The sequence below is a fragment of the Schistocerca americana genome, chromosome 6 (genome assembly GCF_021461395.2).
Source record: "Schistocerca americana isolate TAMUIC-IGC-003095 chromosome 6, iqSchAmer2.1, whole genome shotgun sequence".
Lineage (NCBI taxonomy): Eukaryota > Metazoa > Arthropoda > Insecta > Orthoptera > Acrididae > Schistocerca > Schistocerca americana.
The window spans coordinates 540,191,252-540,218,294 of record NC_060124.1 but is presented as its reverse complement, the minus strand read 5'-3'; the positions used below and the strand labels follow the sequence as shown (position 1 = coordinate 540,218,294).

The following is a 27,043-nucleotide window of genomic DNA, read 5'->3' as shown; positions in this document are numbered from 1 at the left end:
AGGCATCGATGACCTCAGCAGTTTGTTGTCTCCATACCCGTACATCTCCATCTGCCTGATACAATTTGAAATGATAATCGTCAGACCAGGCAGCATGTTTCCATCATAAAATGAAGGCTTTCACGACCGTATGGTACTGTTGTTGATAATTCTTCCGGGTTATGTGGCCGTGGTCCATGGAATAGAAGTATTCCATGCCACATAACCCGGAAGAATTATCAACACCATGTTTCCAGTCATCAACAGTCCAATGTCTGCGTTCACAGGCATAAGCGAGGCGTAAAGCTTTGTGTCGTGCAGTCATCAAGGGTACACGAGAGGGCTTTCGGCTCCGAAAGCCCATGTCGATGATTTTTCGTCGAAAGGTTCGCACGCTGGTTGATGGCCCATCACTGAAATCTGCAACAATTTGAAGAAGGGTTGCACTTCTGTAACTTTGAACGATTCTCTTCAGTCGTCGTTGGTCCCGTTCTTGCACGATTTTTTACGGCCGCAGCGTTGTCGGAGATTTGATGTTTTACCGCTTTCCTGATATACATGGTACATTCATGAAACGGTCGTACGGGAAAATCGCCCGTGTATCGTACCTCGGAGGTATTGTGTCCCATCTCTCGTGTGCCGACTGTAATATCACGTTCAAACTAACTTAAACCTTGGTAACCTGCCATTATAGCAGCAGTAACCGATCTAACAACTGTGCCAGAGACTTCATGTCTTCGATCTAATAACTGCGTCTGACACTTCTTGTCCTGTATAAGCGTTGCCGACCGCAGTGCCGTGTTATACCTGTTTACGTATCTCTGTATTTGAATACGCATGCCTTACCTGTTTCTTTGGTGCTTCAATGTATAAACCAAATGGATGATAGCACCGAGGACGAATGAAACCAGAAGTTTACCGAAGTTCAAAGTGACATTTACCTTAAAATATCTTCTGCGTCAAACGAATTTAATAAAACTGTTAATTCTTGGGATGATAAGGTAGAGCATGATGTAGAAAATCTTGCAAGTGATCACAGCATCAAGTAATGCAGAAGCAGTGTAATGATCAGATGAGAAAGGTCGGCGAGGATTGTAGCAGCAAGTACAGAAAAATATAGGAGCAGTGTAAAGAAATTAAATCATCCTAGAAACTTGCTCAATTCAGGTGCAGGCACGATGTAGCAGAGCATGAAGATATAGAAGCGGAATATATTGAAGGGCTGATTGAAGTTCAGGAAAATAGAGAGCAGGAAGTCAGCCTATTGGAGTCTGTGTCATGTACTGGTAAAAATGTGACTCTGAACAAAGTTCTAGTTACACGGAAGAATTTTAGCTAGTTTGACCCAGCAGAATCAGATCACACTGTACATTTTTTGAAAGGTGTTAGAGATGTTGTACCCAGTTACTGGAATGAAAATAAGATGATGAAGTTTATAGTCATCTGAATAGAGGAGATTTTAAAGGGAGAGACGGGGGAGGGAAGTGGGGCATAAAATGCGTTTGGATTTCAGTGTACATCGTGCAAGTTAACAGGAGTGAAGATAATGAGGAATGAAACGGTTTATGCAGAACATACTGATAATAGAAATATTCCGTTCAGGCTAGTCATACTCCTGGCTCTGAGAAAATTGTTAAGCTAATAACTTGTGTCACGAAGTCATAGGATTTGCTTGGTGTGGAATTACGTTAAATGAGAAATTGTGTAATGTTATTACGGAGGAAGTGCAATTTTCAGTGATTAAGTAACTGGCCTTGGAACAAAAGAGCAGATTGCTGAAGATAGGATGAGGAAAAAAGCGGAAGAGCGCAAAAGGAGACATGACGAGAAAGTCAGGTCTGTTAGCTTTGGAGGAGGGGATTTAGTTTTGGAAAACACGAAAGAGAAGTCTAAGCGAATAAATGCTGGGTGATTCTTTCAAGTGTCCTTTGCATTTGAAGTGTACATGAAGTGATAATTTATGCTCAACTGTAGAATGATACTACTCGCATATTACTTCAGGTCTCGGCACAGAGGACAGAAATGTGTTGATAAGCAATGGTTGGGTCGATGCGACATCTACACTGTAAAATAGAACTGTGTGAAGGCAAAAACATGATGATAAGGATGAGAACGTACAATCGGTAAGAGGCCAGGCAGGGATATTATTCTCTCTTAATGATGCCCCAGGGCGTGGGGTGTAAGGCATCTTCTTCATATAATTATATATTTATTTATTTACACTAAGAGGAGGAGTAAGTTGGCACCTTTGATATCCCGGAGGTCATGACGTCTGGAAACGACGTTTAATTTACGGATTACTTGATGCGTGGTGAACAATTTTGAGTGCTTGAGAGCGCACGGTTAGGGATCCAACTTTTGCTACTTTGATTCATGAAAGCACGTATCGTGCAAGGGTAGGATGCAAATCAGAAGCAATGGAACGAAATAATACAGCGGAAAGGAAGTTCCAAGTGGAATGTCATTATGGACCAAACATTTGCAAAGCGAAACGAAGACCATAGTTTGAATGATATGTGATGTGTATTATGGAGGGATGCTAACAGAACATTATAAATAGGATAACAGAAACCTGGCCTGATGATATGACTTTCATCTGATGATGATGATGATGAGTTGGGTTGAGGGGGCGCTCGACATCACGGTCATCAGCGCCCTGACGCAAATCAACAGGAAATCTCATGGGTGGGGACGAAGGCTGTCCCCACATGCAGAGCAGTTTATAACGTACTAAAGTCTGCCGCCCTTCCCCCCAGTTTAAGGATGAGGCCTGATAGTTCACAAAATTTCACCACTCTGTTAACACTGGTATCGTTATCTGCGAGGACGGTGGGCAGATCTCTAGCGAGACCAAGGGCTGCTCTATTACCAGTATACAGGACACACGTAGCCACAATAAGCTGAACTGAAAGCGGCACGCCACAAACTTCACAGAGTGGTGGATCCTCCCCCTAGAGGAGGAAGCTATGTGTGAAAGGGCTGTGCCCGATGCGCAGTTTGGTAACCAAAACCTCCTTCCAGCGGCGAGGCTGACACGAAGTCCGCCAAGCATTTGTGGTCGGTTTGAGCGACCGCAGTTTGTTGTCCGACACCTGCAACCATTCAGTCTCCCACTGAGGCATGATGCACCTGTCAGAAAATGAGATAATGGAGTGCAACGGGATGGGACAATGGTGGACAGCAGCATCCCAACATGCTTCCTTGGTAGCTTTATCAGTCATGTCGTTACTCTGTATCCCAACATGGCCAGGTACCCAGCAGAAGATCACGTCCTTGCCACGGCGTTGGAGCCGCTGTAAGCAGTCATGGATGAGCTGAATCAGCGGGTGTACCGGATACATTTCCTGAAGCGCTTGCAGTGCAGTAAGAGAGTCGGAACAGACAAGAAAACTGTTGTGTCTAGACAAGACAGCCTAGACACAATGAGAGGAAGCCGAAAGGCACGCGCTACGCTCACGCAGATGGGCGTGATGTCTGAAACAGGATACGTAATGAATGCTATAAAGAAAAGTACGTAGCTTCTGGAATACTTAACTTTAATCCATCCTTTTGGTACATCTGGAGATTGTGGCGATACAAGTGAGACTCCTTAGATACATGCAATGTTACTAATGGCGCCTTGCTAGGTCGTAGCCATTGACTTAGCTGAAGGCTATTCTAACTATCGGCTCGGCAAAGGAGCGAGGCTTCGTCAGTGTAGTCGCTAGCTACGTCGTCCGTACAACTGGGGCGAGTGCTATCCCGTATCTCGAGACCTGCCTTGTGGTGGCGCTCGGTCTGCGATCACACAGTGGCGACACGCGGGTCCGACATGTACTAATGGACCGCGGCCGATTTAAAACTACCACCTAGCAAGTGTGGTGTCTGGCGGTGACACCACAAAAACACGTACGGTGATGTCTGTGAACCCTCTCCAGTGTTACAGAATGCCATATAACTCCGCACCATAATTTGTAAATTGTTCTGGAAGACGCACCTTAAAAACCCTATCAGGGAAAACCACAGAACAACCGAGAGCATTCCCTTGCTGGGATCCATCTGTATAAATAACGATAAAATTATGGCACATACTTAAAATAGACGAAAACAAAGTTGTAAAAACCATACCTGGGGTACAATTTTTCGGGTACTGCGTCAAGCTTAAAATTACTTTGGGCCTCCGAAGACACCAAGGCGGCAGTGGGTTCCATCCCTGTGTGTGTATTTTACACCAGCGTTACTACAGGGTGGCAATTACTAAACTATATGAAATAAAATCGTCCCAACTTCTGAACGGTTTGCGTCAGGACGTTCAGACTGCACAGTTGGCCGCGGGGCACGAGGGGAATTAGTATGCGCATGCGCACGCGCCTTGCTGTTGTCAGCTATTTTAATTTGGAGAGGTTCGTTAATAAGCAAAACTGGCGTATTTCGGGGACTGAGCGTCCATATTTCGCTATCGGGAAGTCTCATCACCCTCGACGGGTGACTGTGGTGTGCAATGTTGAGTCACGGAATAATCGTTTCGATATTTCTTGACGGCACGGAGACTACAGAACGGTACGTGAAGGTTTTGGAAGATCCCCATTACACAAAGTGACCCTGATTTCGACAAGATATTGTTCGTGCAATACGGAGTTCGACCTCAGCGAAGCAGGAGAGTGATGTCCTGAAGGAGCACTTTGGGGACCGCAGTCTGGCTCTGGGATATCCACTGGCATGCCCCTTGATTGGCTGCCGTGTTCTCCGGATCTGAACACAAACGACTCCTTTTTGTGGGGCTGTATTAAAGATAAGGAGTGCAGCAATAACCCCAAAACCATCGCTGAGCTGAAAACAGCCATTCAGGAGGCCATCGGCAGCATCGACTTTCCGACACGTCAGCGGGTCATGCAGAATTTCGCCATTCGTCTGCTCCACACCATCGCCAATGATGGCAGGCATATCGAACATGTCATAACCTAAATCCGAATATCTATAGTGACGTCTACATGTCGAATAAAGTGTGTGCACTCTGTAGTTCATAACTAATTGAGATTTTTTTCATATGGTTGGGTAACTATCTCCCTGTGTATGCAAAAGCCGCGATGTCGCATTCTCCTCATAGCTTGTTATTCTACATTACTTTGAACGTCATGTGTTGTTCTGCTTCCAAGACAGCAGAATTTCTCTACTCTGTCTAATTCGTCGTCTTCAATTTTGATGTCAAATGTTTCGCTACTTTCTAATTAAATTCGTCTTTCCTCGGTTTACTCTCAATGTATATTCTGTGCATATCAGACTCTTCTTTCCACTCCGTTCGATCCGCTAGTGGTTTGACGTGATACCATAGTTCTAAGTGTAAAGGTGTAACATGGGAGTATCAACTTTTCCAGATGTTTCGCTCGACCAATGTTTCCGTGCGTTTCCACGGATTAAGAACAAGTTAACACTCTGAAACTGACTTGGGAGCTATGGATAAATTTGGTAACAAGTCTGATATGTGCGCACATAGTGTAACTTGTTAACGGTGTTCTGTTCTCTGCAGTAGGGGATTTGTATTCTCTACCTGCACAGATATTAAGTATTCGTCACTGACAAATGTTCGAAACTTCGTTTGCCTGTTCAAATATGTCAACACACGGTAGATATTTTGTGGAAGAGGAAATGGTATATCACGGAATGCCTCTTTTCAGTGTGTAATGTGACTTTGAATCCACTGACAGCTCCACAGTGTGCTTGAGTATTTGCTTCGGGCACCATTGAGAATCAACAATTAAGTTAACGCACCTGTTTGACAGGTTTCTCTTCTTGAAAGTAAAATCGGCGAGTTCAGTATGCAACTGCCACTAAATATCATTACATTGGCGACCACGTCCTGTGTAATGGCTTCCGCGTGCTCACAGGCCACGTTGGAAACCACGTACACACGGCCTGTCACCTCCCGTGTGAGGTCTGCTTTAGGTACACCTCAGGCATCCAAAACAATACGCCCTGGCAAGCAGCTGCCGATGCGCAATTATCAGGCGTAAATAGCCGAATTAGTGGTTCTGATTTATTTGCGACTAGACATTCGACAACAATATAATAGTGAAATTGCTGAACACAACGTTAATAAGCTTGAATTCCATATAGTCATTACTGTATCTACACTCATGCTGATAAATTAAGTATAATGCTGATACATGGTGAAACAAAACTCTGGTGGGCAGTTTGCGGGTTTAAATGACCTCGGGGTGTGACCATGAGGTGCATTTGACCTGCGGTCGTCGGAGGGTGGCGCCGGCAGCAGTCCACATACGCAGAGGTGTGTTGGTGCATGTCAGAGTACGGTGCAGCGAGTAAGTGTGCAGACGTTTTCAGGCGTGCTAATGGCGACTGTGTGTTGAAAATGGCTCAAAGAACACATACTGATGACGTTATGAGGGGTAGAATACCAGGGCGAATGGAGGCTGGTCAAACACAGCAGGTCGTAGCACGGGCCCTCCGTGTGCCACAAAGTGTGATCTCAAGATTATGGCAACGATTCCGGCAGACAGGAAACGTGTCCAGGCGCTACAGTACGGGACGTCCACAGTGTACAACACCACAAGAATACCGATATCGTACCATCAGTGCCCACAGATGGCCACGGAGTACTGCTGGTAGCCTTTTGCTCGGGGCCTTACCGCAGCCACTGGAACAGTTGTCTCTAGACTCACAATCTACAGACGACTGAACAGACATGGTTTATTCGCCCGGAGACCTGCAAGGTGCATTCCACTGACCCCCGGTCACAGGAGAGCCCGTAAAGCCTGGTGTCAAGAACACAATACTTGGTCATTGTAACAGTGGCCCCGGTTATGTTCACGGACGATTCCAAGTATAGTCTGAACAGTGATTCTCGCCGGGGTTTCATCTGGCGTGAACCAGGAACCAGATGCTAACCCCTTAATGTCCTTGAAAGTGACCTGTGTGGAGGTCGTGGTTTGATGGTGTGTGGTGGGATTATGATTAGTGCACGTACACCCCTGCATTTCTTTGACAGAGGAACTGTACCAGGTCAGGAGTATCGGTACGTCATTTTGGACCAGTATCTCCGCCTTTTCAGGGGTGCAGTGGGTCCTACCTTCCTTCTGATGTATGATAACGCACTGCCCCATCGAGCTGCCATCGTGGAGGAGTACCTTGAAACATAAGATATCAGGCGAATGGAGTGGCCTGCCTATTCTCCAGACCTAAACCCCATCGAGCACGTCTGGGATGCTCTTGGTCGACGTATCGCTGCACGTCTTCAAACCCCTACGACACTTCAGGAGCTGCGACAGAATGGGAGGCTATACCCCAGCAGCTACTCGACCACCTCATCCAAAGTATGCCAACCCGTTGTGCGGCCTGTGTGCATGTGCAGGGTGATCATATCCCATACTGATGTCGGGGTACATGCGCAGGAAACAGTGGCGTTTTGTACCACATGTGTTTCAGGACGGTTTTCTCAACTTATCACCAATACCGTGGACTTACAGATCTGTGTCCTGTGTGTTCCCTACGTGCCTATGCTATTAGCACCAACTTTGTGTAGAGCCACGTTGTGTGGCACCACATTCTGCAATTATCCTTAATTTATGAGCATGACTGTATTTTAATCATTATTTATTGACTCGCTCACTTTTCCATAGTATTGATAAAATCATAACGCTTTAAATATCACTAGTATAACTACGTTCCCCAAGTACCCGACTAAGTGTTCCGTAGGTGTTCAGTTCAGCTGCCTTCTGCAGCTGGTAACACAAGGAAGGTTGCAGGTTTAGGTCCTGTACGCTCTTCGAGATCCGTTTTGGGAAAACGCCGGCGTCTGATATTACCATACGGACTATGTGTACCGACCTCTGTTTCAACACAGCTTTTAGTTCATCTGCCAGGGTCCTGCATTTGGCCATCTTCCCATTGCAGGTGGTGCGCAAATAATGGTTGCTGGGGACAGCGATATCTATGAGGAAAGCGATTTGTTTAGCTTCACGGATCACTGTCATGTCGCGTCGACTACAAGGGATTGTTTTACAGGTTATTTTTCAGCGGTTCCAATAGATTTTCAGTCTTTTGTCAACTGTTACAGGATCGATCTGTGGTAGGGAGGGAAGTCTTCCATTAATTGCCGCCCTCTTGTGTATCATTTAGCTGCATTCCCAAATATTCCCTGGGTCCCAGGGTGTTACATTCATACGTGTCGTGTGCTTTTAATCCTCACTCTTTCTGCAGCTATCACTTGTTCCATATTCTTTCAGGACGTACTGTTTGCAGTTCCTCGCCGCAGTGACCTTATATTGCTGTCAGAAGTCGCTCAGTTTCTGCATTCAAACCTGTGTGAACCAATCATTTGTTCGACGCTTCCGAATCGACATCATCCTGGCTGAGGTAATTCGTATGGTTTCCGTGCAGTCATTTTCTAAGCTAGCCGACGATCATGGCAGCAGTTATGTCTGTCTTAGATCTTGGGACTATTCCGGACGTTTCTGCCAGATTGAGTGATGTGTAATCGATGTCTCTGACTACTACTGCTCAGTGGATTTCTGAGTTGATGTTAAAAAAAATTCCAGAGTTGTTTTTCGTGCAGCTACTCAGTATTTGTTAGTCCCACGCCTCCCATCTCACATGTAATAGTCAGCGTTTCAAAAGCTGTTTTAATTGAGTGATGCCATACTTCGTGAAAATCCTCACTGTTTCCCTAATGTATTTCTTCCTGGTTTTGTTTTCTCCTGTTAATGAGGCCAAAAGTGTAAATTAGCTCAGGAATTAGAGCTGGTTATCTATGTAATTTAACATAGAACTGGCATATGTATTATTATTACTATCTCAATAACCTGTCATCTAAGAACGACGATAAGCTTACAACCATTGTGACAGTTATTCTCAGTTTTGATTTTTCCGTTTAAACCAGAAGATTTTCATCAACGCACAAGAACTACCGTACGGGAAACTACACTCATGCTCATAAATTAAGGATAGTGCTGATACATGGTGAAACAACGCTCTGGTGGGCTGTTTGCGGGTTTAAATCACCTCGGGGTATGACCATGAGGTGCATCTGACCTGCGGTCGTCGCATGGTGGCGCCGGCAGCAGTCCACGTACGCAGAGGTGTGTTGGTGCATGTCATAGTACGGTGCAGCGAGTAAGTGTGCAGACGTTTACAGACGTGCTAATGGTGACTGTGTGTTGAAAATGGCTCAAAGAACACATACTGATGACGTTATGAGAGGTAGAATACTAGGGTGACTGGAGGCTGATCAAACACAGCAGGTCGTAGCATGGGCCCTCCGTCTGGCACAAAGTGTGATTTCACGATTACGGCAACGATTCCATCAGACAGGAAACGTGTCCAGGCGCTACAGTGCGGGACGTCGATATCTCACCGTCAGTGCCCGCAGACGGCCACGTATTACTGGAGGTAGTCTTGATCAGGACCTTACCGCAGCCACTGGAACAGTTGTCTCCAGACATACAGTCTACAGACGACTGAACAGACATGGTTTACTCGCCCAGAGGCCTGCAAGGTGCATTCCACTGACCCCTGGTCACAGGAGAGCCTGTAAAGCCTGGTGTCAAGAACACAGTACATGGTCATTGGAACAGTGGTCCCAGTTTATGTTCACGGACGAGTCCAGGTATAGTCTGAACAGTGATTGTCGCCGGCTTTTCATCTGGCGTGAACAAGGAACCACATACCAACCCCTTAATGTGCTTGAAAAGGACCTATATGGAGGTCGTGTTTTGATGGTGTGAGGTGGGATTATGATTGGTGCACGTACACCCCTGTATGTCTTTGGCAGAGGAACTGTAACAGGTCAGGTGTACCGGGACGTCGTTTTGCACCAGTATGTCCGCCTTTACAGGGGTGCAGTGGGTCCCACCTTCCTCCTGGTGGATGATGAAGCACTGCCCCACCGCGCTGCCATTGTGGAGGAGTACCTTGAAACAGAAGATATCAGGCGAATGGAGTGGCCTGGCTGTTCTCCAGACCTAAACCCCATCGAGCACGTCTGGGATGCTCTTGGTCGACGTATCGCTGCACGTCTTCAAACCCCTACGACACTTCAGGAGCTCCGACAGGCACTGGTGCAAGAATGGGAGGCTATACCCCAGCAGCTGCTCGACCACCTGATGCAGAGTATGCCAACCCTTTGTGCGGCGTGTGTACGTGTGAATGGTGATCATATCTCATATTGATGTCGGGGGTACATGTGTAGGAAACAGTGGCGTTTTGTAGCACATGTTCCGGCCAGTGTGGCCGAGCGGTTCTAGGCGCTTCAGTCTGGAACCGCGTGACCGCGACGGTCGCAGGTTCGAATCCTGCCTGGGGCATGGATGTGTGTGATGTCCTTAGATTAGTTAGGTTTAAGTCGTTCTAATTTCTAGGGGACTGATGACCTCAGATGTTAAGTCCCATAGTGCTCAGAGCCAACCATTTGTAGCAAATGTGTTTCGGGACGGTTTTCCCAACTTACCACCAATACTGTGGACTTACAGATCTGTGTCGTGTGTGTTCCCTATGTGCCTATGCTATTAGCGCCATTTTTGTGTAGTGCCCCGTTACGTGGCACCACATTCTCCAATTATCCTTAATGTATGAGCATGAGTGTCGTTACAAGGTGTTGTTCCCTACTTACTAGTCCTATCTCGTAACGCTTCAGATTCGATGTAATTAGTTACAATTTGATAGCGGAGTAAAAGAAGAGGCAGATGTACATGTTTCAACTTCGTGCTTAAGTCTACTTGCTCCAAGTAATCTTATGATGAAAGTCTGTTCGTTGGATTAACGCTTTGTGCCTTTATGAAGAACTTATATTTGAATATGAGGAGTCAAACTGTCTTGTGTAAGATACTCCATACGTGTAGTCTTAAAGCATCGACTGTACACCGACCTGCGCAGTGCCGCGGAACGGCATCAAGAAGTCGCTGACCAGCGCTCCAGTGGAAAGAGCGGGCAGCGCCACACCTCCAGGAACAGAGTCCAGCGCTCCCTGTCAACGCTGACTTAACCACCCGCCCATCGCTGGTCGGCCCAGTTCGGTCGCAAACTTCGAGAGCATCAGTAATGAGTATTAGGAAGATACGAGGTGCATTCAAGTTCTAAGGCCTCCGATTTTTTTTTTTCTAATTAACTACTCACCCGAAATCGATGAAACTCGCGTTACTTCTCGACGTAATCGCCCTGCAGACGTACACATTTTTCACAACGCTGACGCCATAATTCCATGGCAGCGGCGAAGGCTTCTTTAGGAATCTGTATTGACCACTGGAAAATCGCTGAGGCAATAGCAGCACGGCTGGTGAATGTGCGGCCACGGAGAGTGTCTTTCGTTGTTGGAAAAAGCCAAAAGTCACTAGGAGCCAGGTCAGGTGAGTAGGGAGCATGAGGAATGACTTCAAAGTTGTTATCACAAAGAAACTGTTGCGTAATGTTAGCTCGATGTGCGGGTGCGTTGTCTTGGTGAAAGAGCACACGCGCAGCGCTTCCTGGACGTTTTTGTTGCAGTGCAGGAAGGAATTTGTTCTTCAAAACATTTTCGTATGATGCACCTGTTACCGTAGCGCCCTTTGGAACGCAATGGGTAAGGATTACGCCCTCGCTGTTCCAGAACATGGACACCATCATTTTTTCAGCACTGGCGGTTACCCGAAATTTTTTTGGTGGCAGTGAATCTGTGTGCTTCCAGTGAGCTGACTGGCGCTTTGTTTCTGGATTGAAAAATGGCATCCACGTCTCATCCATTGTCACAACCGACGAAAAGAAAGTCCCATTCATGTTGTCGTTGCACATCAACATTGCTTGGCAACATGCCACATGGGCAGCCATGTGGTCGTCCGTCAGCATTCGTGGCACCCACCTAGATGACACTTCTCGCATTTTCAGGTCGTCATGCAGGACTGTGTGCACAGACCCCACAGAAATGCCAACTCTAGAGGCGATCTGTTCAACAGTCATTCGGCGATCCCCCAAAACAATTCTATCCACTTTCTCGATCACGTCGTCAGACCGGCTTGTGCGAGCCCGAGGTTGTTTCGGTTTGTTGTCACACGATGTTCTGCCTTCATTAAACTGTCGCACCCACGAACGCACTTTTGACACATCCATAACTCCATCACCACATGTCTCCTTCAACTGTCGATGAAATTCAATTGGTTTCACACCTCGCAATTTCAGAAAACGAATGATTGGACGCTGTTCAAGTAAGGAAAACGTCGCCATTTTAAGTATTTAAAACAGTTCTCATTCTCGCTGCTGGCGGTAAAATTCCATCTGCCGTACAGTGCTGCCATCTCTGGGACTTATTGACAATGAACGCGGCCTCATTTTAAAACAATGCGCATGTTTCTATCTCTTTCCAGTCCGGAGAAAAAAAATCGGAGGCCTTAGAACTTGAATTCACCTCGTAATACTTACCCTGCGTTCTGCGAGTAGTAATAGAGAGTTAAGTACTTGCATGTAGGAGGCACAAGCGGCACCTCAAGTTAAGTTATATTTATTTTCATTTTGGAAGTAAAGAGGTATATTAGTCTTGAAATGTTTTGTACAGATCATTTTGGATTCCTGCCACCAGCTGTCGCAATTTCTCTCCTTCCTTGTTTGTGTCGCTGCTGACGCCCACAGTAGCTGACACAACACTATACGAAACTATTCCAGGAATAAAAGCATATGTGACATTATGATGATTATAATTAAATCTCGTTAGTGTATTGAATAAGGGGCGATCAAAAACTTTCCACTCGACGGCCGCACACTCCAGAATCGGTATGCCAATCAGGCAAAATCTCTGTGGGCATTGAAGCCATTGTCTCACACATGCACAATGTTGAAGATACCCATTTCGCCAAACACCGTGTCATGCTGTGTGAATAAGTCTGTAACTGCCTGCTGCACGCCATCGTCCGAATGAACTGTCGACCCTCCAACGTCTTTTTAAGGGACGGAAGGCGCGACAATCACATGGAGAGGACTATACGGCTGCTGTTCGAGTCTCTCGCACTTGTTGTCCATAGTGGATGAGGGTGGCTTCCCAGATCGACCGGCGTCTCGTGTCGAATCGCGGCCAGCATGGAACTTGGCGCACCATCCCACAACGGTGGTATCTGACATGCTTCCTCATACACATTCTTCATTCTGTGATGGGTGTCTACAAGTAAATCAGTGTTACAATACAACTTCTGAGCCCTTCTTACATATGGTCTAGTAGCAGAAAGCTAAAACTCATCTCGCCGTCTGCTTAAATTCCTTAGATTGTTGTGGCATTTAGTGACCATGAACTGTAAGCCCATCGGTTCCTATAAAGTAGAGCTCGTGTTTGTGCTTTACATTCTGACCTCTTATTGTCATCTAAAGGTTTAGTTTTGTACCTACATCTGTCAGTGTACAATACTCAGTATTTACGTTTATTAGTGTCATTTAGACTCGGTACGCCGGCCGGAGTGGCCGTGCGGTCCTATGCGCTACAATCTGGAACCGAGCGACCGCTACGGTCGCAGGTTCGAGTCCTGCCTCGGGGATGGATGTGTGTGATGTCCTTAGGTTAGTTAGGTTTAATTAGTTCTAAGTTCTAGGCGACTGATGACCTCAGAACTTAAGTCGCATAGTGCTCAGAGCCATTTAGACTCGGTACATTTAAGGTAGCACTTTTTATAGTTTTATTAGGTAATTTTCGCGTGCACGTAAACGCTTGTTTACATTATAAATACGAGGGATAATCAGTAGCTGCAGCTTACCGAAGCTTACTCTTTAATTCGTTAATAATAGTCACCAGATAGCCCCTAGCAGTCTACTGTAGGTCACTGTCTTATTCTTTAGTATTCTCTAGATAGCCCGTAGCAGGAAAATAAGCACCAGATCTAGCTTATACCATACGTATTTACTGTTTCTCATTGTTGAGTGTCATTTCTGCCAACTGGAGTGTAGCTGTTAACCTTGTGTGGCAGTAGGATTCCTTAACTTTCTTATAGTAAATCAGTTATTAGCTAGATGGACAGGGTATGTGTCTGTTGTGTGTGGATGCAGGAGTTGGCCACAGTCCAAACGCAGCTGGAAGCTTTGTTGGCCACAGTCAACAAGCTCCAGAGTCCAACCTGAGGTGCAGTGAGGATGGGGTGCCTGGGGCAGCCTCTGCTGTACTAGATGTGCAGGGGGGGGGGGGGGGGAAGGGGATGTCACTGAGCCGACCTCAGGTGCGACTGAGCTGGCCGCCCCACTCTCACCTCAGTGTGGGTGGCGGAGTATGTCGAGGTGTCGAGGTCTCGAGCCTCAAGGCGAAAGCTGCAAGGGGGACGCAGGCTCCTGCCAAATCCCATGCACTTTGCTAATAGATTCATTGTGCTATCTGATGCTGAGGGGGGGGGGGGGGAGGCTGATCCGGATCAGAATGCATCTTCTGCGAGGATAGTGGCCGCTCCTTCAGCAAGGTCCGGACAGGCACGTGGGGGTAGGGGTTTGTTAGTTATTGGGAGCTCCAATGTTAGGCGGGTCATGGAGCCCCTCGGGAACATAGCGGCTAGGGCAGGGAAGATGTCCAACGTTCTCTCAGTGTGCTTGCCGGGGGTGTGGGGGGGGGGCGCTTGTCTGGGATGTGGAAGAGTCTCCTCCAGCGGCTATCGAGTGTGCGGGGTGCAGTCAGCTGCAGATTGTTGCACATGTCGACAAGAACGATGTCAGTCGTCGGGGTTCCGAGGTAATCCTTGGGTCCTTTCGACGGCTGGTTAAGTTGGCGAAGGCGGCCTCCATCTCTCGAGGAGTGGAAGCCAAGCTGACATTCTGCAGCATCGTATCCAAGGTGGACCAGGGTCCTCAGTTTTGGAGTTGAGTGGTGAATCTAAACCAGAAGCTACGTCGACTATGTGACGAAAATGGTTGTAGATTCCTCGACCTACGCTATGAGGTGGAAGGTTGTAGGACGCCCCTCGGTAACTCAGGGGTGCACTACACACAGGAAGCAGCTACCTGGGTAGCAGAGTGCTTGTGGCGTGCACATGGTTTTTTTTTTTTTTTTTTTTTTTTTTTTAGATTAGGTTCATCCCCACGGGAAACAAACCGATGGCCTGAAAAAGTACCAGTTCATGAACTGATGTGGGTGTGTCAACTGTAAAAATTGTTAGTTCGCCTAAACAGGTCATTCCAAAGGATTTAAATATGCTAAATCTCATGTTATTAATTTGTCGAAGTGTCTGTAGCAAGATCCCCGAGGTACTCTCAGAAATAAACAGTTGCAATGCCAATATCATACTAGGTACCGAAAGCTGGTTGAAACCAGACATAAATAGCAGTGAAATTTTGAACTCGGAATGGGTGTTTAGGAAGGATAGGGCTGATGGTATGGAAGGTGGTGTGTTCATTGCAGTTAAAAGCTGTTTAACCGCAGTTGAGATCGATATAGGGTCGGACTGTGAAATAGTCCGGATAAAGCTGTCAATCAGATAAGGATTGACCATTGTATCAGGATGCTTTTATGGACCACCAGCATCCGCAACAAATGTCGCAAAACGTTTCAGGGTAAGTCTTGAGTACATAGGAAATAAATATCCAAATTATCCATTAGTTATAGGTGGAGACTTTAATTTGGCATCCATTGACTGGGAAAATTACACGTTTATCACAGGAGGCAGAAGCAAAGACTCGTGTGAAGTTATTCTAGGGGCATTCTCAACATACAACCTTGAGCAGTTGCTTAGAAAACCAACTCGAGATGGGAACATATTAGGTATCTTGGCGACAAACAGACCTGATCTTTTTGATGAAGTTAATCTAGAAGAAGGCATTAGCGACCATAATGTCGCTGTGGCTTCTGTGTCAATGGAAGCTGAAAAAAAAAAAAAAAAAAAAAAGCGGCGTAGAGTTTTGTTGATTGGGAAAGCAAATAAAAAGGTCATTAACGAATATCGTCACAGTCAGCTCCAAGCATTCACCACGGGACACAAAGATATTGATCATCTTCGGACGGAATTTAAAGGTATTGTCCACCACATGTAAGAGAAGTATGTGTCTAGCAAAAAATATACGGGAGGGAAAGGATCCACCTTGGTACAACAAACATATTAGGAAGTTGCTGAGAAAGCAGAGAATTTTGCACAGTCATTTTATACGTAGTCACTGCCTCGCTGACAAACAGAAATTATGCGAAATGAAAGCAGCTGTCAAAAGGTCAATGTGAGAATCTTTTAATGAATTTTAAAGCAATATTTTATTTGCAGATTCTAAAAATAATCCCAAAAAATTTTGGTCGTACGTAAAATGTATGAGCGCTACAAATAACTCAAATCTTCTCTTGCTGACAGTACGGGTAATGTAACGGATGATGATAAACAGAAGGCCGAAATTCTAAACCTGGCTTTCAAAAACTTGTTTACGGTAGAGGACTGTAGCATCATACCCCTTTCAATTGTCGAACAAACGCAAGAATGGCTGACATGGTGTTTAGTGCATCTTGGATTGTAAAACAGTTAAGATCCTTAGACGCCAGGAAGGCATCTGGCCCAGACGGTATTTGTTGACTATGCTAAAAATATAGCACCATTCTTATCCGTCATCTATTAGAGATCATTGGAACAGCGGAAAGTTCCACGGGACTGGAAGAAGGTCCAGGTCATTGCAATCTATAAAAATGGTAGAAAATCGGATGCCCATAATTACTAGCCAATTTCACTGACTTGGATTCGTTGTAGAATCATGGAACATATTTTGTGTTCAGACATAATGACCTTTCTAGTCTCTGTGCAGCTCATCAGCAGACACTAGCACGGTTATAGGAAACAGCGGTCATGCGAGACACAGCTGGCCCTCTCTGTGCACGATATACAACAGGCTCTAGATACCGGCTCCCAGGTTGATGCCATATTTCTCGACTTTTGAAAGGTGTTCGACTAAGTTCCGCACTGTCGCCAGCTCCAAAAAGTGGGCGCTTAGGGTCTATCCGATGACATATGCGTTTGGATAGAGAGTTTTCTAACAGACAGGGAGCAGTATGTCGTCGTGAATGGGGTGACTTCAACAGAAACAAGCGTTACTTCAGGTGTTCCCCAAGGCAGCGTAATAGGTCCGCTGCTTTTTACGATTTACATAAATGATCTGGTTGATGGTATTGACAGCGGCATTAGACTGTTTCCCGGTGATGCTGTAGTCTACAGGAAAGTAGTATCACACAGAAGTTGTGAACAAATCAATGAGGATTTGCAAAAAATGAATGCGTGGTGTAGTGACTGGCAGTTATCTCTTAATATTAGTAAGTTCAATCTACTGCGTATAGCAAGGCGGAAATTCCCATTAACATCCGTCAAGTATCTGGTTGTGACTATTCGAAATGATCTCAAATGGAAGTATCAGAGTACACAAGTAACGGGCAAGGCGAACTCTAGATTGCGGTTTATTGGTAGAATCCTGGAGCGATGCAGTCATTCAACAAAGGAAATTGCTTACAATACGTTAGTTCGTCCAGTCTTGTAGTATTGTTCGTCTGTATGGGACCCTTACCAGTTGGGTCTGATTCAGTAGATTAAGAAGGTCCAAAGAAGAGCGCCAAGATTCGTGACTGGTACATTTAGTCATCACGAGAGCGTTACAAATCTCATAGAACGTTTGAAGTTCAGATAGACGACGCGCTAAACGGAAGGGGGCTGCTCACTAAATTCCGAAATCCGATCTTCGCCGAGGATGCAGAGCGTATATTATTACAACCAACATTCAAACAGCGCAATGATCACCATTCAAAGATAAGGGAAATTAGAGCTCGTACTGAGGCGTTCAGACAGTCGTTTCTGCCTCACGAGATAAGCGAGTGGAACAGAGGGGGAGGTGGGGGGGGGATATGACTTTGGCGCAAATTGTGCCCTCCGCCACACACCGCTTGGTGACTAGCGGAGTATACATGTAGATGTACATGTAGCGTTTATTCTTCGCCACCCAAAAAAGGATAACGGCATGTTTGTCCTGTTTGGACGCATTTGGTAATAACAGTGCCATAGTTCAAGTTTCTGAATTTACCACACACACGTCGCGTAACGTAGCAAATTATTAAGAGCTGTCACCTTGCATTGAAAACGTAGCTTGGCGTGGAGGCAGGAGGAGAGGAGAAGTTGGTTCTCACGCTCGCACAGATGACGCTGGCTACTGGGCCGGGCGAGCTGTTTACTTGTCTAGTGCTGCGTGCAATACGTTACACATACTCTCTATGAGTCCGAAGAACTACTACTAAATATTAATCGATCTTTCTTATATATTGTATTCCAAATTATATGGGTAACACAACCACAATGCCAAAATTTCAAATCAATAACTTCACTACTTTCAGAGATATAAATTTTTACGTAGATCACATAATAACCGTGCCGGCATTGTGAAACAGAGTTAGGTACTGGAATGCATTCATCTATAATATTAATTGCAACTACAACCACGTGGATAGGTTCATATAATCTCATTTTATGGAATTTTATTTAGTTTCATTCCAAACATTTCTGACGTAATTACATTAGAAATGTTTACGTAGTACGTTGGAAAATTATTATTTTATCGTGTTTTGATTGTGTGAGCATTTTGAAGAGACAGAGAGTGAATGGAGGACATACATATAGTTAGAATGCGATATTTCATTAAAACTATGTAAATATAAGCGTGAGAAAGTAGTCGTGTAATAGGGGAATTTGTCACGTGTGTCCGAAAGAACTTGATTTTGTAAAGGGTACCCAGAAGGGACCTTGAGTATTAAATTTATTAGTTATTTATTTTGTTGAAAGGTATCGTATTTTGATCGCATTAAATTTTATATGGTTTCGGAATTACGAGATTTCTAGTCCAAATCCGATTGGCTGACATTAGAAAAAACTCTACTATAGAGATGTTCGAGATCTGATTGGCTGCTTTACATACTAGCTAATAGAAATTCAGCATTTCCCGCGCGTTTGAGTAGGGCTGTGTGCCTCAGATCTATGAGTCGAGAAGCCGTGTTCTGGTAAACACATGTGTTAAATCGCGCTGATCAAATTTGTACCAAAATGAAGAAATCTGCGCGGTTGATCGGATCTCGTGTAGTTGATGAAAAGCGACTACAGTGTTGGGTATTCTGAGAAAGTTTCGGCTTTGTGAGTGATTTATTTTAGGAGATTTCGCGTGTGAACCTTTCAAGTCGTACATAAACTCCGGGCGACGTGTTCCGTGCAAATTACGAGACATTATGGTGATCACTTCTATATAACAAGACTACTGAACGACAGACTGTGTTAACTCGCAAGTAGTCGTGGATCAGTGACTGTTTAGGACGTTTGAAATATCGGGTCGGACTGAATATCTTCTGCCTGCTTCTGGGTGTGAACTTGTAACGGAGACGTCAATAACATTGCATAATATAGTCGGGGTATTGAATAAGGACTTGATAGCCATTTTCTGTGTTTTAAAGACAATAAACCAACTTACACGAAATTTTAGATATTTGTCAAACGCGTCATTCAAGAATCCCGAACGCCCGATAGTTTAACTAACTTTCAGATGCTGCCCTAGGACTGGGGTTACGTGGCCTTTGCGTGTTAGGTATTCAGCTGACTTTTCATCAACGCTGCTTTTCTCCTCTAAACCAGTATCTACAATCGCAGAGTGAAGGGGCAGACAACCCGAAGACTATCCAGGAAGGTGGGCAGATTGTCGAAAGGATACTGAGGGAGCAACCCGCCCAACTGCAGTCGGAAAGACGCGAATGCCACTTTAATCCGTTTCCTACAGGTTTGTGCCCATACAGCGTGAACGTTATCAAAATCGACAAACTGCAGGGACGGATTCCTGACTGGAAACTGAAGAAAAAAGGGTCCTATGAACATGTGTCCGAAAATGAATCGTTGCCACGGTAGATGGCGCTGACGAACGAAAGTTCGTCTGACCACTTGCCGTGGGTTTCTTGTGTGTTGCAGGCTGTGTGACGCAGGGTACCGTAAGCAGCAGAATGGTCTGGTGTTCACGTCGGGAACAATCCGAGACGGCGTCTGTGTACGGCCAAGCAGACGGAAACGGTCGAGACGCTACACGGCTATACCTAAACAAGTACTCTCAAGGACACCAACCACGTCACCCCCATTTCAAGTCCTTTTTGGGCGTTTGTGTGGTCATGGGTGCTTCCAGACAGACGAACGTACACCTGATTTAGAGAATAAGGTTGTATAGGATATTGAGACGAACCCTAGTACAAATTCCAGGCAAGTGGCTCACCAACATCGTGTAGTCTACGTGGACGCCATTCTTCTTAGCCCCAGTCAAAGCTAGCGCCGAATTTTGTTATTCTTCTCCAAGATACAGTTAAACAATAGTGGTGACACTCCATCTCCTTGATGAGCTCGTGTTGTGAATAGGAAGGCTCAGAAATAACCGTAAGTTTTAATTTTGGGCTTAGTGTTACAGGTTGTTACTTTTATAACGTCAAATAACTTTTCATCGACTTCCGTTTCAGCCATTAGTTACATAGCAAATAATTATTACCCTTCATTCGATTTGGGCCTCCTATGGCTTTCGTGTGTAACGTCACGTTTTCCAATGATTTTCCATTCGATCACAGTGATGTTGTTTCCGAACGTCAGATCACTTTTGTTCCAGTTTCCTTTTTTGGTTTTCTCTAGAGATGAGACAGTAAAACTTTCTTTCGGAACGCATCTATATTCAGAATTTCATACTCTACAACCTTTATCACATTCAGATTGCTTCTAATATCGTGGAGAATGTGGCACCAGGGAAAATCGTTTGCAGATGATTAGTTCAAAAATTCTTTTGCATACCCTGTTTTCATTAACCAGAACTAGATGGCCATTTTTTCAACATTACGTTTAGTTGTCCAATTTTCTGTTGTAGGTCTTCATTATTCCCGTTTCCATCGTCCTGTTTCATTGCACCCAGTATTTTTCTTAGAATTTTCATCTCTTTCTTTTTCCAGATTTCTTTTTCTCCTGTGTTAGTCAAACCCAGGCTTTCGGCTGCATATAAACAGGTTGGATTTCTGTATTACCGTAACATAGTTTTTGCGTGAGAGAAGAGAGGGCTCTATTGTAAGCATACTCAGTGAATTGAAAGGACATTGCCATTTTCCTAGCTCTGAGTTCATTAGCCTCGCTGTCAGGGCGGATCTACTGTGTTACTTTACCTGTATATTTAATTTATTGACTATTTTAATTTATCAGTAACTTGTGTTCATGAAGTATGGTTCAAATGGCTCTGAGCACTATGGGACTTAACTTCTAAGGTCATCAGTCCCCTAGAACTTAGAACTACTTAAACCTAACTAACCTAAGGACATCACACACATCCATGCCCGAGGCAGGATTCGAACCTGCGACCGTAGCGGTCACGCGGTTCCAAACTGAAGCGCCTATAACCGCAGGGCCACACCGGCCGACCATGAAGTTTGGTGTTATCTTTTATATTTGTCATGTAGTCTGTTTTTCGTAACATATTAGAATAGCTGTTTTTTCAGCATTTATTTTTAAAGTGCAGATTTTCTTGTTGCCGTTGCTATGCCTCCGGACGTTATTCCAAGATCGTCAAAATAGGTAAACCCTAAATTCTAAGATTTTTTATTTTTACGTCCCGTTTCCATCTGGCCAGTTACGGGTTGTCTGTCGTAACACAGAGAAGGGAATCGTGCTGATGACTGAATCTCTTGATATTCGGTTGTGATCGTTGGTATTGCCGTAAACTGGTAAGACTGATTTTTATGTGTAGCTGTTGGCATCATCTATGTGTTTCCCTATGAAAACCCTGAATCAATGCACATTGCCAATTCTCTGGAATTTCTTGATACCGTTATTCTTATTATCATTATGTGCTGCTTATACACCAAGCATATTGTAATGTTGACTTACTAAACTTGTCTGGTTAGGCGTAAGATGTAAGACCCTAATGTTTCCAGCTGAAAAGGAATTAAATAAGTGAATAAATAGAGCGTCCGTTGCCGTATTCCAGGTAGCTATGAGGCCCAGGTAATTGGTGGTGATTAGGCGAGTGGACGGGGATCTGACTTGGCACCCCAACCGCCGGTGGGGGGTTGCCTCTTTGGATCAATTGAATCTACCGATACCGCCCGTAGACTTTCGTCCCGTAACACGTTCGGTAGGTGGTTGCCTCTTTGGAAAAAAATGAACCTACCGAAACCGCACTTAAGCTTCGACGCATAACACGTATTACGTTATATGTACTCAGACACTAAGGTAACAGACACGGATAATATTTCTTGTTGGTCTGCATTAGAGTTTTTAATGTCGGTTGTGACGGACTAGCCTGTGGCGTAGTCCAAGGAATAGGTTAGGTTAGAATCCGTCTGTTTGCGAGTTGGTGAAGCCGCCGAATGTGGATACGAAACCTGACAGTTGGTGACATACCGCCGGTGGACGGTTGCCTCTTTAGATCAATTGAATCTACCGATAACGCTAGTAGATTTGCGTCCCGTAACACGTTCGGTAGGTGGTTGCCTCTTTGAACCTACCGAAACAGCACGTAAACTTCGTCCCATAACACGTATGACGTTATATGTACTCAGACACTGAGGGAAAAGACAAGGATAACATTTCTTATTGGTCTGTATTAGAGATTTTAATGTCGGTTGTGATGGACTAGCCTGTAGCGTAGTCCAAGGAATAGGTTATCTTGGAATCCGTCTGTTTATGAGTTGGTGAAGCTGCCGAATGTGGATAAGAAACCTGGTATTTGGTGACATACCGCCGGTGGATGTTTGCCTCTTTAGATCAATTGAATCTACCGATACCGCTAGTAGATTTTAGTTCCGTAACACGTTCGGTAGGTGGTTGCCTCTTTGAACCTACCTAAACAGCACGTAAACTTCGCTCCATAACACGTATGACTTTTATGTACACAGACACTAAGGGAACAGACAAGGATAATATTTCTTATTGGTCTGTATTAGAGTTTTTAATGTCGGTTGTGATGGACTAGCCTGTAGCGTAGTCCAAGGAACAGGTTAGGTAGGAATCCGTCTGTTTGTGAGTTGGTGAAGCTGCCGAATGTGGATAAGAAACCTGACAGTTGGTGACGTACTGATGTGCAGCGTAGCTCGAGGCCTAGGTCAGTCGGCGCTCACCTTGTTCTCGTCGGTGCAGGAGGCGCCGGCGCGCACCAGCGCCCGCACGACGTCGGCGTGCCCTCCCTCGGCCGCCAGCTGCAGCGGCGTCGCCTCGGTGATGCGGTTGCGCGCCGAGATGACGCCCGACCGGTCGAACTTCATCAGCTCCTCGATGACGCGGATGGAGCCCTGCATCGCCGCGATGTGAGCGCACGTGTTGCCGTCCTGTCAACACCAGCCGTCACACGGCCGTTACCCACACTGCCGACACTAGTAAAGTAATTCACAGTTTATTCAGTTGTACCAGAAGAAAAGTGCAGTCCTTTTTCTAACATCCACACATATACTAAAATTCTAAGGCTGTCGTGGCATTAGGGACATTGTGGAACGTGTCGCTCTTCGCAGTCCTTTTTCACACCTCTCGCCCCGCAAAGGCGGAGCAGGTATCTGCTCCAACACCGGAACAAAAATAAAAATACCTTTTTTGTGATGACCGCTTTTAGAAACCAACATAGACTCACACCAAAAATTTATAAACTATGGTCTGAAAAGCTTGTCTTTAACAACTGACAAGGTTGTCATAGGGCCGTTGCCATTCACAATATACACTACTGGCCATTAAAATTGCTACACCACGAAGATGACGTGCTACAGACGCGAAATTTAACTGACAGGAAGAAGATGCTGTGATATGCAAATGATTAGCTTTTCAGAGAATTCACACAAGGCTGGCGCCGGTGGCAACACCTACAACGTGCTGACATGAGGAAAGTTTCTAACCGATTTCTCATACACAAACGGCAGTTGACCGGCGTTTTCTGGTGAAACGTTGTTGTGATGCCTCGTGTAACGAGGAAAATTGCGTACCGTCACGTTTCCGACTTTGATAAAGGTCGGATTGTAGCCTATCGCGATTGCGGTTTATCGTATCGCGACATTGCTGCTCGCGTTGATCGAGATCCAATGACTGTTAGCAGAATATGGAATCGGTGGATTCGGGAGGGTAATACGGAACGCCTTGCTGGACCCCAGCGGCCTCGTATCACTAGCAGTCGAGATGACAGGCATCTCATCCGCATGGCTGTAATGGATCGTGCAGCCACGTCTCCATCCGTGAGTCAACAGATGGGGACGTTTGTAAGACAACAACCATCTGCACGAACAGTTGGACGACGTATGCAGAAGCAGGGACTATCAGCTCGGAGACCATGACTGCGGCTACTCTTGACGCTGCATCACAGACAGGAGCGCCTGCGATGGTGTACTCAACGACGAACCTGAGTGCACGAATGGCAAAACGTCATATTTTTGGATGAATCCAGGTTCTGTTTACAGCATCACGATGGTCGCAAGCGTGTTTGGCGACATCGCAGTGAACGCACATTGGAAGCATGTATTCGTCATCGCCATACTGGCGTATTACCCAGCGTGATGGTATGGGGTGCCAATCGCTACACGTCTCGGTCACCTCTTGTTCGCGTTGACGGCACTTTGAACACTGGACGTTCCATTTCAGATGTGTTACGACCCGTGGCTCTACCCTTCATTCGATTCCTGCGAAACCCTACATTTCAGTAGGATAACGCACGACCGCATGTTGCAGGGCCTTTCTGGATACAGAAAATGTTCGACCTCTGCCCTGGCCAGCACATCCTCCACATCTCTCACCGATTTTAAAACGTCTGGTCAAAGGTGGCCGAGCAACTGGCTTGTCACAATACGCCAGTCAGTACTTTTGATGAACTGTGGTATCGTGTTGAAGCTGCATGAGCAGCTGTACCTGTACACGCCATCCATGCTCTGTTTGACTCAATGTCCAGACGTATCAAGGCCGTTATTAAGGCCAGAGGTGGTTGTTCTGGGTACTGATTTCTCAGGATCTGTGTACCCAAATTGCGTGGAAATGTAATCACATGTCAGTTCTAGTATAATATATTTGTCCATTGAAAACCCGTTTATCATCTGCATTTCTTCTTGGTGTAGCAATTTTAATGGCCAGTAGTGTATGTTCTCGCTTGTTGTTTATGCTTAGCATTTGGACTCTAGTGCTCAGAATCGAGCGGAAACGTCAAGACGCTGACTAACGTCCAGGTGTACAGCTGGACAGCTGGAGAGATTGGGGAGGCGCTCTGGCTGAGCTCACCTTGGTGCAGGCCATGACGAGGCTGGGGTGGCGCTGCAGGAAGAGCTGCGCCACCTCGGAGAAGTTGTTCTGGGCGGCGGCGTGGATGGGCTTCTGGCCCATGTCGTCGGTGGCGTCGATGTCGGCCCCCAGCTCGAGCAGCAGCCGGCACACCTCCAGCTGGCCCGTGCCCGCCGCCAGGTGCAGTGGCGTCTGCTTCTTCAGCGTCAGCACGTCGATCGTCGCGTTGTGGTCCTGCACCAGGAACCTGCCGCGCGCACGCCATATTAGCACCTCGTCAGCGCTCTTGCACCGGCCCTCACTCACCTGGGCCCTAGCAGCCTCAGTAGACTGTCCGTTATGCTCAGCAGCAGAGGGGAAAAATACGAACTCAGGCATGTAGCTCAGAACCCTGTGGGCCTCTGGTCAACATGTAATGGTGCATAGCAGGTACATGAAAACAATGTACAAAGCGAGATGTTCAACAAACTCCATTGGCAGACGTCACAAGCCAGTTTGAGAGAGAACTTTTTAGCATTTTAGCATGAGTCGGGCAACATATTACCCCCCCCCCCCCCCCAGGTACATCACGCCTAATGACCGTGACGAGAAAATTCGAGAAATTAGAGTCAATACAGAGGCTTACCGACAATCATTCTTCCCACACGCTATTCAAAGATGTAGATGGTGTTCGTACGTGTATCTCTAAGTATGAGGGTTCGTGTACAAATTTTTCACCTGGCATGCAGGCTAGATGACATAGTGATCTCGCCAGCCAATACTGTCTTCTCTCGGCTGAATGCCAGTTAATGAGAGGGGGTTGCCCCGAAAGTAATGCACCACATTTTCTCGGCGGAAAACAATGCTACGAATGCGAAACGTTACGTATGTATTATTTGAATTGTCGTGAGTGAGGGCGCCTAGTTTCCGTCACTTCCGACAGATAGCGTTGATGCAGGACAGTTCCAAAATGGCTTCTATAGGCGATGTACATTACAAGCAATTTGCCGTCATTGAATTTCTCACTGCAGCGAAAAAAACTGTGGGGAATATTCACAAACGAAAGTGCGAAGTCAATGGAGCATCTGCTCTCGACAGAAGTTCAGTTACTAGCGAGACACGGAGCGTGACGTCATCAGAAGACGGTTCGGCGGAGCTCCACGATTTGCAGCGGCCGAGGGGCCACCCGCGGCTGTCACACCTGACATGCAACGAGGTGATGTCATTCGCCAGGACAGACGCATTACGATTTTGCAGTTGGTGCTGCATCTGTCAATCAGCAAAGGAAGTGTGGATACAATTATCCGCACTCACGGATATTCAAAAGTGTGTGCAAGATACGTCCCGCGGTGTATAGCGGTGAATTACAAATCGCACAGAAAAAACATTTGTCTTGATTTGTTGCAACGTTTTAAAGCCGAGGGGTAGGCCTTCATGTCTTGGATTGTGAAAGGTGATGAAACCTGAGCTCGAAACAAAACAACAGTCGATTGAATCGCGGTATTGCCACTCCCCACAGAAAAAAAAGTTTCGAAGCATCTGCTTCCGTCGGTAAGGTCATGTACACCGTGTCCTGGGACTGCGAAGGTGTGATTTTCACTGGTGTTATGCCAAGAGGCGGTGCCATTAGTTCAGGAGCATGTGTCAACCGATTAACAAAACTGAAGACGCGCTTCCGGCGAATTCGGCGCTACAGCAACACAGGAGATATTTTGCTGCAACACGATAACACTCGGCCCCATACAAGTCAGAGGACTGCTGAAAAAATCGCAAAACAGGATTGCACAGTGTTACCCCATTCCACCCTACAGCCCTGACCTAGCCCCCTCGGACTTCCACTTGTTTGGGCCATTAAGGAGGGTAGGACGTCAAAAATGGAAAAAACAGTCGATTTTTCAAAACACGACCATTTTGTAGCGCAG

At 45.9% G+C, this 27,043-nt stretch overlaps 1 protein-coding gene across 1 annotated transcript in view; it reads right to left on the bottom strand.

Moving 5' to 3' along the window:
* Positions 1–27,043, bottom strand: part of LOC124620279 (serine/threonine-protein phosphatase 6 regulatory ankyrin repeat subunit A) — a 437,897-nt gene that overhangs the window by 258,909 nt on the left and 151,945 nt on the right. The window contains exons 9-10 of the mRNA XM_047146947.1: positions 25,143–25,389; positions 23,018–23,224 (exon numbers count right to left, since the gene is read on the bottom strand). Coding sequence (XP_047002903.1) covers positions 23,018–23,224; positions 25,143–25,389 — 454 coding nt within the window. The remainder of the gene's footprint in view (positions 1–23,017; positions 23,225–25,142; positions 25,390–27,043) is intronic.